General features: G+C 41.0%; 1 protein-coding gene across 2 annotated transcripts; it reads right to left on the bottom strand.

Moving 5' to 3' along the window:
* Positions 1-228: 228 nt before the first annotated feature.
* On the bottom strand, positions 229-15658 carry LOC117540890 (putative ferric-chelate reductase 1). 2 transcript variants are annotated; one of them, XM_034207834.1, is made up of 7 exons: positions 15494-15658; positions 14346-14446; positions 10584-10790; positions 8694-8804; positions 8081-8222; positions 7544-7807; positions 5886-6684 (listed from the first exon to the last, which is right to left on the bottom strand). In XM_034207834.1, the coding sequence occupies exons 2-7, from the start codon at positions 14442-14444 to the stop codon at positions 6632-6634; spliced, it is 876 nt and encodes a 291-aa protein (XP_034063725.1). In that variant the 5' UTR covers positions 14445-14446; positions 15494-15658; the 3' UTR covers positions 5886-6631. The 2 variants fall into 2 exon arrangements, with proteins under 2 accessions (XP_034063726.1, XP_034063725.1); XM_034207835.1 differs by lacking the exons at positions 14346-14446; positions 15494-15658 and adding an exon at positions 12360-12410 and having other exon boundaries at positions 229-6684.
* Positions 15659-16749: the final 1091 nt, after the last annotated feature.

Consider the following 16749-nt stretch of genomic DNA (forward strand, 5'->3'; position numbering starts at 1 on the left):
ATTATACAAGTAAATATTAAAACACAATAAGGATGACACAGCTGGTTTGGCTTGGGTTTCCCTGAATGTGTGTTCAAGTTTACTTTAGTTTCAGTAAACAATTCAAAGTCTGCAAATGTGTGTTTATAAAAACTACCTGAAGTGTGTTACGGAAATCTTAGACCCAGTCAATACTATGGAGATACACGAGTCAGAATGATCAAACAATAAATGGTGCAACAAACAGAGTTGTCTTTCTGGTTATTTATTTGAATATATTCAAAGACACAGGTCTCACAGAGTATAGGATAGTCTGCAGGAGTGTGCGCAATAGTCACAAAATAGCAAAGCTTACAAGAAAGGGCGGGCAGACAGAGTTTCCTCAGAAATCTGCTTTCACACGGTCTCATATTGTTATGGGAGTTCAAACTTTGTGTGAGACACCCGTGTCCTTGAGCCGTAGCGAACTTTGTGTAAAAAGGAGTAGTTTCAACATAAACTGCCAAATCAGCTCTGTGGCCTTGAAGCGCTTGGGAATAAAACCCCTCATTAGAGTATAAAGAGAAAACAGCACATATCAGGAAATGGTATAGTTGTTTTAGACAATGCTTTTAGAAGCATATAAGGTAACATAAGAAATTGCCACTACATTCTCCCCTTTTGATCATACTTGATCAATCATAAAAAAATAACAAATGACAGGATAGACTGATATAACACATCAATGAATACACTCCATCGCTGGTTTAAGTAAACACATCACAAATATATCATAGAAAACTGGCTGTTTTTGTGGAGGACAGACTCCAATATAATGTAAGCATAAGAGGAGGGTACACTCGATTCACATGGATTATATTGTAGTGTCGAAATCAGACTCTTCTGATTCTAGCTCACGAACAGGGGTACGGTGGAATGTACAAGGTATACGATTCTCGTAGCTGTGGCGCAAAGTAGGATTGTCCTGTAGTGGAATAGCAGCATACTGAACGAAAGCTGAGGATACCATGCTGGAAACGCACTTCTTCAGTATTGGGATAATGAAACAGGTACAACTGATTAATAGGCCGAAAATGATCACCAGGGGTGTAATTATTCTATGATTGTCCAGGCTCTGCAGTAGTATCCGCACTTTCCACATTGCTCACGGTTGCGTTGTCGTCTTTCCAGGCGAGCCCTCATCACGAGGCGGGGATGCTCCATCTGGTGTGTGTGTGTATTCCCTCGGTTGATTTTGTGACACGGACAGTCAGACCCCGCACACCGATAACACAAATGAGGAACCAGAGGCATATGAAACCGCTCAGCTGGCACTCGCTCGTGACACCTTGTGTGTAGTGTGAGTTTTGGTGTATGTAGTGCAAGTGTGGTGCTGGTGGTGACTTGGGACGTCACTTGTTGTCGTCTGCTTCTTCCGTTGGTGACTTGGCACGTCACTTGTTGTCGTCTGCTTCTTCCGTTGGTGACTTGGCACGTCACTTGTTGTCGTCTGCTTCTACCGTTTCTCCTTCCCTGTGACTACGACCTTGCAGTGGCTGGCGTGGACCCACGTGGCTCTCTCGGCAACCTTGACCGCTGTCTGGGTGACGAGAAGCACCTGGTAGGGACCTTGACACCGATTGGATTTCCAGCTCTTTCTCCGGAAATCCTTGACCAGCACGAAGTCGCCGGGTTGGAGATGGTGAAGTGGACCAGTGGCAGGGGTAGGTAAGGCTGCGGCTACCTGACGTCGGATGTCTGCTAAAGTGGATGACAGGTTAACACAATATGACAACATAGCATCCTCACACAAAGTTGTGGAGGGAAGAGGACATCCTGGAGCCTTGAGTCCAATCTGTGGAGGAGCCCCAAAAAGGATTTCAAATGGGCTGAGTTGGCTCCGTGTTAGTTTCCGCATCCGCATGTACATCAGCACAATGGGCAGAGCCTGTGTCCATGACAGACCTGTGTCTGCACAGCATTTTGCTAGCTTGTTTTTTATTGTGCCGTTCTCTCTTTCCACCGCGTAATGCAAATTAGGCATTCTTCACAGTGCTTTTGAGCTGTTACTGTGAACCCCCTTGTGAACTACTCCTGATTGATAGCCTCTAACATCCCTCCTTTTGACACATGATCCAACCCATGTGTCAACTTAGCAAAATGAGGGAAGAAATGTCTTGGGAGACATGGATTGGAATTTGGACCAACCCAGATGCTGGAGGTTGGGTCAAAAACAGTCCCAGCAGCCTTCCACTGAGCCTTCTCAACTGGTGTAGCTAGCTGCTGCATGGAAGTCAGTGATGACATTTTGTCAGTGAAGGAGGAGACAGGGATTTTAACAAATGAGTGTGCGTGAGGTGCGAGAGGAATCAGAGCAGCTGCCTTTGCGGCTGAGTCAGTAGGCGCATTTCCTAGGGAAATTGGGCCTGTACTGCTTGCGTGTGCGGCACATTTACAGACTGCAACTTCAAATGGGAGCAGAATGGCGTCTAGTAAGCCTGCAACCAGTACATGGTTAAGTACTGGTTTGCCATCAGATTTCAGAAATTGTCTACACTTTCAAATAGCCCCAAAATCGTGTACTACTCCGAAAGCATAACGTGAGTCAGTGTAGATAGTCACAGTTTTGCCTGCAAACGTGCGATGAACTCTGCTGCTTGTGCTGAGAGGTGGCATGGGAGTGGGCCGGAATGGAGTACAGCAGAATCTGAAACAACAGAAAAACCCACCCGATTAGTGCCCCCTTGGTCGCGAGAGGCAGACCCATCAACATACAAAATGAGGTCAGCGTTGGTCAGAGGAACGTCTTTTAAGTCCGGTCTAGGTGTGCACACAATGAGAAGTTCGGCAACACAGTCGTGTTCATCACCGTCTTCAGGCAAAGGCCTTGACACAAACATGTGAATGTGTAAGGTTTACCATCATATTCAAATGCAAACCAGAATTGGCTGTCTTTGTGTACAGGGACACTGAAAAATGCATTTGAGAGATCTATGACAGTAAAAAATGCTGCAGAGGCTGGAACTTGGGAAATAATCAGATAAGGATTTGGGACGAGCGGTGCGCGTGCATGCACAGCTGCATTTACAGCTGCATTTACAGCTCGTAAATCCTGGACAAATCTCCATTCGTCAGGAGGTTTGTCTCTGATCTTTTTGACAGGAAACACTGGAGTGCGTACCGGGGAATCGTTACACGGAATAATGACCCCTTGTTTAAGCAGAGAGGTAAACACTGGCCGAATGCCATCAACAGCTTCACGTTTCAATGGGTACTGGGGTTGATTTGGACGGAACGTGGACTTAGGAGTGATAACTACAGGCTCAGCAGAGCGGATTAAACCTACGTCATATTTGTGAGCTGCCCAGAGTGAGTATGGCACATCTGAAAGCGCGGCAGGAATCTCAGAAATATGAGAATTACCCGTAAAGGCGGGAAAAATGGCATCACCAACGTCATCCTCCTCAACCAACAGCAATGTGCGCAGAACGGCTACGTTCGTGCAAATTTTCATTTTATACACGTCACGTGACATAGAGTACATGACATATTCTGTGTGTGTAGGTGCCCAATCAGTGACTGACTCCCAATCTTTAACGATTGGACCCAAATCCCTCCATCTATCAGTGGGGCCCCTGGCTAGTGAAATGTGTGGGACCGCCCCTGGGATTTGATACAGCTTGTGTTGTGTGGGTGCGAGTGTAACAGAAATAGCGCTGCGCAGCTAACTCCAATACATAGTTTTAAGCATGAGTTCATCATTTACACATTCTAACAGAAACCTCTCATCATAGTATTGACATGGATCGTCAACAACGTTAGCAGTACAATGCAAATGAGGAGCTTCCATGAACACAGCAGGTGGAAAAACACGTTGATCAGTCAAACGCAACAACGCCTGAGAATCAGGATATGTCAGCAGCCATTGATACACATTCAACAGATCTCCATCATCAAATGAGAGTTTTTGAACCATCGTAGGAGATGGCTGTCGGACTTTAAGACCCTCATTTGTGGAAAAATGAGGTCCAAGCCGAACCGGAGAATCAGATCTCTGCCTAGTAAATTTATTGGGCAGACAGATGATAAAAGAAAACTGTTTTTGACTGATGTGGGAAATGGATGACTGTCATCACCGTTATCTTTACACTGAAGTGGTACAGAAAACTTCTCCTTCACAGTTACCCCAGCCGCTCCTATTGAGTGAATAAATCTACCACTAAATTTGCAATCAGGCAAATCTGCCCTTTTTACCACAGAATGTGTAGCCCCAGAATCAACCAAAAATGTAACATCAAACACCCATGATAGCTAAAGTTAGTGTGGGACATTTCTTAAATGCTGTTTCACTGTCATATTTCAAATATGTACCCTTTAACCAGACATGTCTTCTACATTTTCCAATTACTCAATAGCATGATGTGTGTGTGTGTGTGTGTCACTTCCCTGTTCAGATGCTGCTGGCTGAATTTCCGTCTCGCTCGATTGGGCCCCTTCCTCCCCATCTGGTGTATTTCAGTCTGATTGTGAATGGCCCCGTCCTTGCTGTCCCCCTCTGCCTCCGCTGCCAGTGTTCTGTGGGCAGTCCCGGATCCAATGTTCAACACTGCCACACTTGAAACATCTTTCGCCGTTTGAAGGTCTTGCTTCTCGTCCTCTGCCTCGGAAAACCTCCTCTGCCTCTCCCTCGGTATTGTGAGCGGCCAGCATTCTGCGTGGCTTGCGCTGTGGCTGTGAGTCCGTTGAGGAAGGCATTACTGAGGTGTGTCCCCCAAACACCTACTTGGTCCCCGAGGACATCGGGTTTGTTTATCCCGCTGTTGTCCCGGAATACTTGGGCCTGATGGGGGTGGACGAGCTTGGAGTTGACGGGGAGTCTGCTGACTGCATGGTTGGGGCTTGTAGTGGCGGGGGAGGTGGTTGAGGTGGGCCAGCCGGATTGCCAGGGTTGTATGCCGGGGGAGGGAAAGGATACCCAGAGTCGAGGAGAGGGTCATTCAGGCCTGCAATGGAAGGATACAGAGATGTCTGGGGTTTACATGGTTTTGGAAATAATTTATTTTCCTTCTTTTCTTCACATTCATCTTCAACCTTAATATTTTCTTTATTGCCGAGGCCAACTGCCTCCTTTCACGGCATTCTGCTTCATCCTCCCAGTATTATAAACACTTTCTGTGAGTTTCCAGCTTTTCTAAAAGTATTTTACTTTAACTCTACTCTTCTTTTTCATTCCATCTTGACACTCTTGTAATTTATCCCTTAGGTTTTTGATTTTTAATTTACTCAAAGAACCTCCCTTTGGAAATCCGAACATTTCCATCCAGATATTTAATTTAGACAGACTGTTTTCACCATGTTTTGCTCGCATGACATCCACAATCGGACCCTCAGGAGGGTGTACTAGCCCCCTACTCTGCTTTGCGTTCCATAACAAAGTCTTTAAGTGTTATCTGAACACCCCGTGTTACCAAAACACTATTTTTCACCCACTGGTGATGTGATACTTGTTCCTCAGTACAAATCACCCAAAAACTGATCGTAAACCCTGGTTACGACGGATATCCCAAATATCCTACTTTCGAGCAGTCCCTCTCATAAATGTCATGGAGTTTAATTACGTTTAACTTTAAACAATTTAGACACTGTACATCTCACCGAGTATTGAAAGCCTTTTGAGTTCGTTGGATCTCGTGAAGTCAATCGGTTCTACCCCGGCGCTGGTCCTCTCGTCCCGTACGGTTTCTGTCGAGGTAGAGGAGAATCCGAGGATCCTGGAGCGCGACCACCAGCGTCCGTAGGTGTCCCCAATCGAACTTGCAGAGATCCTGCCGACAACGCTAAATTGTTACGGAAATCTTAGACCCAGTCAATACTGTGGAGATACACGAGTCAGAATGATCAAACAATAAATGGTGCAACAAACAGAGTTGTCTTTCTGGTTATTTATTTGAATATATTCAAAGACACAGGTCTCACAGAGTATAGGATAGTCTGCAGGAGTGTGCGCAATAGTCACAAAATAGCAAAGCTTATATACAAGAAAGGGCGGGCAGACAGAGTTTCCTCAGAAAACTGCTTTCACACGGTCTCATATTGTTATGGGAGTTCAAACTTTGTGTGAGACACCCGTGTCCTTGAGCCGGGAGTAGTTTCAAAGTCTGCCAAATCAGCTCTGTGGCCTTGAAGCGCTTGGGAATAAAACCCCTCATTAGAGTATAAAGAGAAAACAGCACATATCAGGAAATGGTATAGTTGTTTTAGACAATGCTTTTAGAAGCATATAAGGTAACATAAGAAATTGCCACTACAGGTGCTAGATAGGCTGGATCAGATGGAAACATATTACATAAATGCAAACCTGTAATTACAACACTTTTTCAATAGCCCTATGCAGGAAATTAATAACATAATTTATTATAATAATAATACATGGGATTTGTATAGCGCTTTTCCTAATGCTCAAATACGCTTTACATATAACCAATTAAGGCATTTAAACCATAACAAGTGTTTAATCTGGAGTTTGATCACAAAGTACATCTCATGAACAAACAAAGTGCAAAATGACCTTCAAACATGTCTTAATGAGTTCAGTGAAAATATTTTAATAAATAACTTGACACTCGGTTTCTTTCTTTCTTCATGGCATCAAACTGGACAGCTCTCTCTCCTCTCAGACTCTCAGCAGGACGGAGAGCGTGAGGACGCTCAGCAGGAGCAGCACAGCTGGAGGGAAGGAGGAGAAAGATGTTTATCACAAAATATTGAATCATTAAGCTCCTCTGCTGTTTGATTGTTACCATGGCGCCTCCTTTTTTCTCTTTGTTTTACAGATATCCAGTTTTATATGCAGAGGTTTAAAAAAAGATGGATCCAGTTAAATACCTTCACCCAAAAACCATGTGAATTAATGGAGGTTTTTTTGTCTAAGAATCTCCCTTCTACTCTAGATGATCCTCTAAACATGTCATTTGTATAGTGATGGTCATATTTCAACCTGCTTTAAGAAACTCATAATTCTACGTCATAAAAAGTTATAATATAGTAGAGCATTAAAAGTCATAATATGCCACATTTAATGCTATGTTACAAAGGAAAACAATATGCTTTAAAAAGCAATTGCAAAAAATCAAAGTATGTCATAGAAAAATATAGTAGGTTAAAACAAAATATCATAACAATCATGGTATAATAAGTACTTATAGATGTCATGAGTATAAACAAATGTTATATTATAGCATGCCATTAAAAAAACATAGAAAATGATGTAATAAAACATTCTCAAAAAAGTCAAAAACAAATAAGGACAATGAAGCTTTAAAAAAAATGGTTTAATACTGTGAGCATCACAGATGCAATTCCAACCCATTGTTTAAATAATTAATACTAAATTCCATATTTCCAGGACACTGTAGGAACAATACAAACGTTTTTCCTCCTCCCACCATTTACTGATCTTATCTCTCAGTATCTAGTTCGTCGTGGATTGCTCTCAAATGTGTTGAATCAGGACACCATATACTTCTGGACCGAAGCTTCTGAAAACCTCAAGCTGGAGAGAAATGATATATGTGTTTTTTCTTACCATGAGGCTGGAGAGCTCCACTGTTGTTGGGCATGGTGGTGTTGCTGGGCATGGTGGTGTTGCTGGGCATGGTGGTGTTGCTGGGCATGGTGGTGTTGCTGGGCATGGTGGTGTTGCTGGGCATGGTGGTGTTGCTGGGCATGATGGTGGTGTTGCTGATGGGTGCTGTGGTGGTGGGTGCTGCTGTGGGGGGGACGTTGCTGTCGGGTTTGATGAGGTCCAGTGGTTTGCTGCCGAACAAGAGATTGAAGGCACCGAGAACACCTGAACAATCACAAGAGGAGGACAGATCAGTGGGAGGTTAGACATGTATTGACAAACCTTTAAGATATAGTTGAATGCATTGAATACAGAATCGTATCAATTCATAAACATTTCAAAGTGGAAGCAGTTAATCTGTTCTTATCTCTGGATATAAGCGTGCAAATCTGTAATGATATATATTTTTTATTTATGCCAAAAGGGAGAAAACAGTAAATAATCAAGCACTTATAAATAAAATAGTTATACAGTGTGTGTATCTGTGTGTGTACTTACTTCCGTCAAAGCTTCCGTTCCCGAGCAGGACGGAGAAGGTAGTGGCTTCACTGCTCCTGATGTTGGAGGCGTTCAGGTTGGGGACAGTGAACTCACACTTGATCATATTTCCGTTCACCATGCCACGGATTTCTTTCACTCTCTAGAAAAAGATAGATAATGTAATAACTGTTTCCAAGGCTGTGTGCTGAAGCCAAGGATAACATCTGCTTCACTGAGCAACTCGAATCTAACAGCAGCTGCCTCTCAAAACCAGACTTTTCAGTTTTCACATGTACAAATCTAATGTACAATCTAATGTTGGCATTTGTGGGTGATAAAAAAAAATCGAACGATCTCTCTAGATTAAGAAACTATCAGTATTCTAAATTAAATGTGCGACAGTTGAATGAATGGACAATAATCTGAGTATCTGAGCAATATGTGCATTCATTAAATCACTATCATTTTCTCATATTAAGATTACATTGTAAGCAGTAGAAAAAAAGATATGAAGGTATTTCAATTTCTGGTTCTCCATTGTTTCATATCACATAAATAAGTACATTTCCCTAAGTGTGAATACATGAATATGCCAACATCTCTCTGTATGAGTGTACATTTGAAATCTCACCGTCTCAGTTGGAGTGAGCATATTGTCAGTGTTGTTCCTCTGCATTGTCCGGAAGAAGAACGTCCCGTTGTCCGAGCTGTTCTGAGCGCAGATGACAAGCATGCTGGTCCCCTGCGGAAAGAAATATTGGTGAAAATATGAGATGGCTGTGTGTGTGTGTAAAAAAATAAAACGTTTAAATACAAGAAAAAAACGTAACTAAATTGTGAAATTATTTTGTCATAGTCGTTGGAGAAAACGTGATAACAAAATAATGAGAAAAAATGGGTGTTATTTTAAAAACAAGTGTATGAGGCATCAAGAGTCAAGTGTACCAATTATACTTAGAAAAGACAGAAAGGCAGCAGCACAATACACAAACACAAGAAGGTCATTCTGAAGCATGAAAGTATAATATTCAACTTATTTTTAAGTGGGCTTATGCTATATATCTTCAGCGTTTAAAGAAGTTGCACAATTGATGACAGTCTGACATTTTCCTTCAGTTTAAATCTTAGCTTAAATGTATGAAATTGTATATTTGGCATCTGGGTAATGTTGCGTGACACACAAGATGAAACGTTGATGCGTGAGTACATAACACATCATTGTAATATCAGGTAATAAAACACCGGTTTATTAATTCTCTATGGAAACAAAGCAGCCGTATGGTGTTCCTCAAACAAATGTAGGCAACTATTATGTTATTATGTATGTGTCCTATTTCAGGTGCTGGATCCTAAATCCCACGTCTTTAAACACAACAAACATGAAACAGACAGAGAGAGACACTGAATCTTCTTTGGCTCAAAGCCTGCCGGACACACAATGATGTTTTCTCTACGCTCTTCAGTATTTTACAATGGAAACAATGTCCTTATCAACTGAATAAATATTTGATCATGTCAATACATTTCACATGATGCTACTTCACATGAGTTTGTATGTAGTCATGAGATCCTGGTGACTTGTGTAAAGATAGTCAGTTTTCTTTGCTGGGAGCTTAGGCATCACAATAGGGCGTAACATAAAGATATATCCTGTCGTCAGAATAACTCGTAAAACCTGTCTCCCACTGCTGATTCATTTCTAAAAACAGTGGGATTACAATGCTGATTTATGATTTTAACTTTTTTATTCAGTAGGTGAATCCATGATGTCTTAAACGAGTGTGTGAACCTCACTGTTTCTATTTAACTGTAATGATTTTAGCTTTAAACTGCAGTATGTGGTCACTGTTGCTCTATCTGTTGCTCTCTAGTCTGAATATGCTAAATGAACGGCAGGTTATATTTTTTTAAATAAATCTCTGAGCAGATGACACATTATTTAAATATCTTGGTTTCATTTTGTCTCATTGTTCTGTTATCTTACGTAATACACTTACGTAAAAGCCATTTATATATTTTACTTATTTGCATAGCATTTGATTTGACGTAATCCAAAAGAAACGGCCTTCAAACACGTCATCACTAAACACCTCAGAACGTAATAAAGTAATCCTCCCAGCCCTGTTGAGGTTCTTGCTGCTTAAAATGGGCATAAGACACAATTTAGGAGTCCAATTTAGCAAAAAGGTGCTTGAAATTGGCCACACTGGTTTATTATAGACATTTTTGTTTTAGCTGGATGGTTTTCTATTTATTTACTTGTTACTTTTTGTTTTGTTTGTCTTCTGTCTGTGTGGGATTTGTTTGCCCTGATGTTACGCAGTATTTACATTGTTACTCTACCTATTTTTCCTATAAGTGAAGATTTTTTTACCTACTTTTGATACATGCACTGATAGAATAACTGTATGTATATATAAAACATGGCCACACTGCATGATTGTGTGTGTGTGTGTGTGTGTGTGTGTGTGTGTGTGTGTGTGTGTGTGTGTGTGTGTGTGTGTGTGTGTGTGTGTGTTACCTCTGAGGCGTTGGCAGTGAGTCCCACAGCGATGTATCCTGCAGACTCTCCGCTCAGCTCGACGGAGAGGTCAACCCCGTAGGGAGGCACTGGGACGGAGGAGACCGCGGAGGCAAACAGACAGGAAGAGTTTCCAGAGGGGTCACAGTTATTTGGAGTCTCCACACACAGTTTGGAGACTCCACAGCCATCTCGAGTGATGTTCACCTGTCAGACACACATCGAAACATCAACACAGGCTTTAAGGGTCCCCTATTATACCGTTTTTCATCAATATAGTTCTCAGTTATTTACAAAACATGTCTCTGAAGTGTTTGGCTCCAAATATCAAACAGATCATTGTCGCATCCCATAATTCCCTCTGTTTCAAAAGTGCTGATTCTCTGTCTGTTACTTTAAGGTCCTTACACACCGAGCCGTCTATGTTGATAGATGTCGGGCCGTCGATGAGCGTCGTGTCGCCCTACTCAGATTGGTGTGTGGTGTCTTTTTGGCCGTGCCGACACCTTCTGCCACTGATTCGACATGTTGAATCGGGAGGCCGTCGGCCAAAGAAGTCACTCTGATTGGCTGTTCAGCTTAGCGAATCAGTGCATGAGAAGCGAAACGGAAGTGAGGAACCAAAACAAACTATTAAGAAGGCAAATCTGAGATTTCATTTAACTCCAGCTCTCGTCACAGGAGCCCCATGAGCTTCTCATTGTAGAGTGAAAATGGAACGCACACGCTATTTGTAGTTTATTTATATCACGCAGTCTGTTATTCTTCTCTCGGTGTATCACGCAGTCTGTCTTCCGGTTGTTGCCTCTTTTGAATGACGAATACACACTACCGCCGCCTGCTGGCAAGGAGAGTTATTGCCACTCACGCATGCGCAGTTCGTACGTGCTACTTGGCCGTCGGCTGAAGTCTTTGCGGTGTGTTCTAGTGCGAAACATGGCCAAGAAGACGCAGGAGACGTGAGGCGACGTGAGGCGACGTGAGCCGTCGGGACGTGTTCTTTGGTGTTCTTTGGTGTCAGTTTGGTGTGTAAGGAGCTTTAGAAGAAAATAAGGAGCCACTCCCCACGCACCTCTGAGAGATATTTGGTTAAAAAGAACACAATGGTGCTCTAGGAGGAGATTCAGGTGATAAGGTGGGTGGGGGGGGGGGGGGGCTAATGGTTACGCAAGCCAAAAAATCGTTATGACATCATAAAGTGGCCAAAATCTCATCAGCTCATTTTCAGACAGGTTTTTATAGAAATGGATGAGGACAAAAGTGAGAGAATCTTTTTTCCTGAAACTTTCAGAATCTCTTTACACCGAGGGGACACGTGTTTATGTATAAAATACATTAAAAAGTGGATTTTGCATGACCTTTAAAGATCTGCGGCTACTCTCAGCTGGCCTCATTCTTTCCTTCATCTATTTTGTAGTTAGATTACATTTTATTTAGCTGACGTTTTGTGTAGAAAGTGATTTACTATTTCAGCAATCAACCATGAGGATACAAACTCGGGAAAGCAAGACGAATACTGCAACTACACTACATTTAAATTAGACCAACAACTTGTTGTGTTGGTTGTTGGAGATTTCGAGGGATATCTGGTCCGCTTTTCAAATCTCCGCGCGTTCCTATGAAGCTGGTTATAATACAGGAAGGAATCCATATCTACAAAGTAACCGTTAACAATAATCTACTTTAATGGCAATATGACAATGCAATACAATCATTACAATACAACATGATATATTACAGTTATATTGTAATGCTTAAGGAGTAATGCCGGCTTACTCCTGCCCTGGTTCGCATACTGCAGAGCTACTTTCACCCGAGGGCAGCATGTGAAGAAGAGGCCGAACGCCAGGGATCCACCGGATATATACCAGAGTAAGAAGGAGGGGTTTGGTGTTAGGTCAGCTGGTCATCTTTTCAGCTCATCTCATTGGGAGACGCAACGCTGGCCAGCAGGAAACCAAACAGGCTCACTTTACAACAAAAGGTCTCAAGGCCTGCATACCTACACCTCCCCCACAGAGCAATAAAACCCTGTTTACTCCAACCAGCCCAGAATGTTTATAGCCATTTGTAGTCCTTACATTTATGAAAGGATAAAACAGAGAAATCAATATAAAACACAAACACAGGTATTGTTTGAACAGTATTCACTTAACTGCTACTATTGATAAGCACCAGAGAAACCCAAGGGACCTCTCTTAATATCACAAACCACTGTAGCTAGATCTAAGTTGAATGCAAATCAGGACATGCTCTCACCTTCCCCCATCTTCCTTTGTCCTCAAAAACACATGTCAACAGGCCCCAAATGCAGCTCACAGTTTTACCCAAATTATTCTCATTTTAAGCTTATCCATAGTTTGCTAACATGAATAAATACAAATATAACTCTACATGGTGCATTAGCTTCAAACATTTCTGTCAACATTTTTCATTAAATGGTCTTCTTTTTTTGTTTAATGGTTTTACGGTTGCTGTTTGTCTGCTCATTAATCTGCCTGTGAGTGTTTTCAGCTGTGTGTGTGATTAGGTAAATGAGCTGTGTGGTTGCTTCAACATAATTGGCTGCCCATCTCCTGGTCCGCCTCTGAAGGTGGTGATTGGATCGACATCGTCCAATCGCAGCGCACAGCCGGCGCACACCTGCTGGGGAGGAGTACAAAGGCTGCGGACTATCACCACTCTAGAGGCTCTGCTGTGTGAGCGGAGGCCTCTCGCTACTTACTCTTGGTCTGTGGTTAACTTGTGTGGTCTGTGTCAGGTAGTGTGATATTGTGTGTTAGTAGTGCCTAGAGTAGCTTAGTTAGAGGTTAGAGTAGTTTATATAGTGTTTAGAGTAGCTTAGGGTTTTGTGACTGTTGCCTTTAGTTTAGCTGTGTGTTTGGTATATATTTCCTGTGTTAGTCTGTACCACTTTTAAAGTGAGGTTTTGTTTAGTTCTTTATTTAGTGTGAGTGTTATTTCTTTGTATGCCTTTAGACTCCTTTTGAGTCCTCTGTTTGTTCGGTTATTCGTCAACCGGTGCCCTTTTGGCCCTTTTGTTTGTTCAGGCTGCGTGCCTTCCATTTTGTTACACCTTGCTTTATAATAAAACCATTTATAATTATACCAATACCAATCTGGTTGTGTTTCTTCCCTTTAGTTCCCCTAGCCTAATAGGGAACGTAACAAATGGCCAAAGTAGCTAACACTTGTTTTGCTTTGCTGAGTTACACTTCACCAATTTGACAATTTGTCAGTTTACTCGGCATGTTACATAATGTCCTATTTTTATTTCAAAAAGCTTTTTTAAGTTTGTGAGATGTCTAGAAACTATTGAGTTGCATTATGGGAAGTGTAGCGTCCACTGTGTTTTGGATCTTGACCAGTACCTGTCAATGTTTAGGCTATTTAGAATTGTTCTTAATTTTTTTTTTCATATTGATACTTTTATTATTATGGACCTCTTAGAATCAGAGCCGTGTTTTGTTTGGCAAAGTTATGAATTTGAGTCTTGAAGTCAGGCAACAACTTCTCAATGAAAGAGGAAAGAGAAGTCCAGACCGAGGAAATATGGCAGATTTTAAATACTACACTATACAGATCAACCTGACCTTTTATTAATGAGCTGCTACATTTAAAAATGTATTTGTAAATTATTATCAACCCTTCAAAATACAAAGGAAATTGGTCCTTGGAAAAATATGTGTTGGTTACCTGTTTGAAGTACAAAGGTCAAGCAGGTCATTTACATTCAGAGGATTGCAGTGAAAGAACTCCCACCTGTGTATTATTGGAAAAAGACAAATGAGCCGTTCCCTGGACTTCTGGTGACAGAAAGAGCAGCAACGCAGCGGCCAATACGATCAATCCTCCTTCCATTTCTATCAGGATGACAGTGATCGACAAACAATGGAGAGTTAATGTTGAACATGTCTGATTTGAGAGCCTTTCCATCACCGATTGACCCTCAGTTTTATTCAAAAATCTGAATTAATCCCAAAGATATTTAAACTTTCTCATAGCATATTCATACCTGATTGAATTTCACATTCAGACTTTTTCATTTAAGCACAATTATTTCTTATTTTGTGATTGTACATTTTTTGAAAACAAATACAGAATTTGTAGCAATGGATTATAATTTTTAGAGTTAAAGGTGGGGTAGGTAATCTTGGAGAAACCAGCTCGAGTGCGTTAGAATTTGAAAATACACAGCCGGAAAATATCTGAGCCTTCCTTACAGAGCCCCTCCTCCAACACACACGAACGCGCGCATGACCAATGAGGGCACGAGATAAGTTAGTGCACAGATGGAAGGCTGACAGGCAGGTAGGCCATCCAGTTATTTTAGCCGGGCCGGCTCAGATGATTGGTCGTGCTTTTTACAGTACTACGGCTTCCACAGATGAAATCTTTTTATGGATGTTTTGTCAAAGCACTTTATATATTCATTGCTATCAGGATGTTAAGAGCATTCCATGGAATATAACAAAAAGTGTATCTCGAGCCGGTTTCTCAAATGTACCTACCCCACCTTTAATACTTTTATAAAATCCTATTTTTACAATTCTTTTGATCACAATCAGATCATTAGACCTTCGTTTTCCTCAGCAAAATTATAAAATCACTAAAAAAAGATTACTTTTATACTCTTACTTTTTATACACTACTCTACTTTTCAGGCATTTGAGAGAAAGTTAGCAAACTTAATCATCTACAAATGTAAAGTAATATTGAGTTCTTTAATTATCTGTAAACCAGAAAACTTCTCAATATCGTTAATCTACTCCAGGAAAAGTAAAAACATGAAGTAGGACAATAGTCTTTAAAATCACACAGCAAACAACATTAAGAGAAAGAAGTGGGTATACATTAAAATTAATAATAACAAATCCTTGAAAGTAATTAGGTTTCTCGTAGAGACTTACCTGAGGTGTGAGAGTCAAATGTTGAGTTTTAAGAAAGTTTCTTCAGCTGTATCTGCTCCTCTGTGTGAGAGCTCCTGTGAGAATGATCAGCACTGATGCTGCTGCGTGATGAGGGAGGAGAGGGAGTTTCTGCAATATCCTGGAACAGGTGTGTCCAGCACCTGACTGTAGCAAATCAAATAAGTTGAAATAACTTTTATCCATGGAAAATGACACACTCCTGTCATTATTATAATTCATCGTGACATGTGATCCGTTGGTGCCTAACAGAATAAAGAGACGTCACGACACCGTCAGTGAGAACAGAAACTTGACCTGTTGTAAAGTGAAATACAGATTAGGCCGAAAGTGTGATCTAACACTCCTGTCAGATTACTGTGCTGGCTAAATAAACACCGTATCCACAGCATACATTAACACACTTTGATGCACTCCAATTGAGTGTGAAAGGGAAAAAATAACAAGTAATGTCACTTTTTTTTAAGCCAGATGCTTTAAGATCAATAAGATTCATTTTAAGTTAAACATTTGCATTTAATTAGACTTAAAATTCAACCAAACATTTCATAGACCTTGTGTTTCTCCTTATTATACTCCTGCTAAAGTTGAAAATCTTAGAAACTATATTTAACCCATTATAGGACACTTTGTTCTCCTGAGACTCGGACGGATCACATTTATTTTGTTGTTACCCTTTCTTTAAAGCAGACCTCACCCTTGCTTAACAAAAGAAACTGTGCCAAAAGTATTTATTTCTCATTCCTTTACAAACTAGAGGGGCACTGTTTTACTAGTAAGATCCCCATTATCTTAATTGTGACTATTTCTAAAAAGGTAATGTTTGGAAAACAGCAGTGAAAGCTCTGTGTAAGAAACCTCAAGAATAAAGTTAAATGTCAAAGTGAAACACAGCAAACACAGCTTCCCCAGTAATGTAACAAAAGCATCTAGCGTTGTTCCTCTAAAAAAATAATAATAAAGTGTACAAACGCACTGACACCTGCTAATGTAAAATAAAAATAAATTATGGAAAGGAACAAAGTGTCCATTTTGCTAGAAGTTCATATTTGTACCTGATTCTCTTAGCTTTATTATAAGTAACGTCCTTACGTACAATAATAGACAGACAGTAAGCACATGTTTATGTTTAATAAATGCTTAATTATACTAAAATACATCTGCTTATATGAAGGTCTTAATGCAGTTTCACAGCACTGACAGGAACAGTTTTGTGAGAATAGTAACTTGAGTAATAT

Source organism: Gymnodraco acuticeps, unplaced genomic scaffold (genome assembly GCF_902827175.1).
Source record: "Gymnodraco acuticeps unplaced genomic scaffold, fGymAcu1.1, whole genome shotgun sequence".
Lineage (NCBI taxonomy): Eukaryota > Metazoa > Chordata > Actinopteri > Perciformes > Bathydraconidae > Gymnodraco > Gymnodraco acuticeps.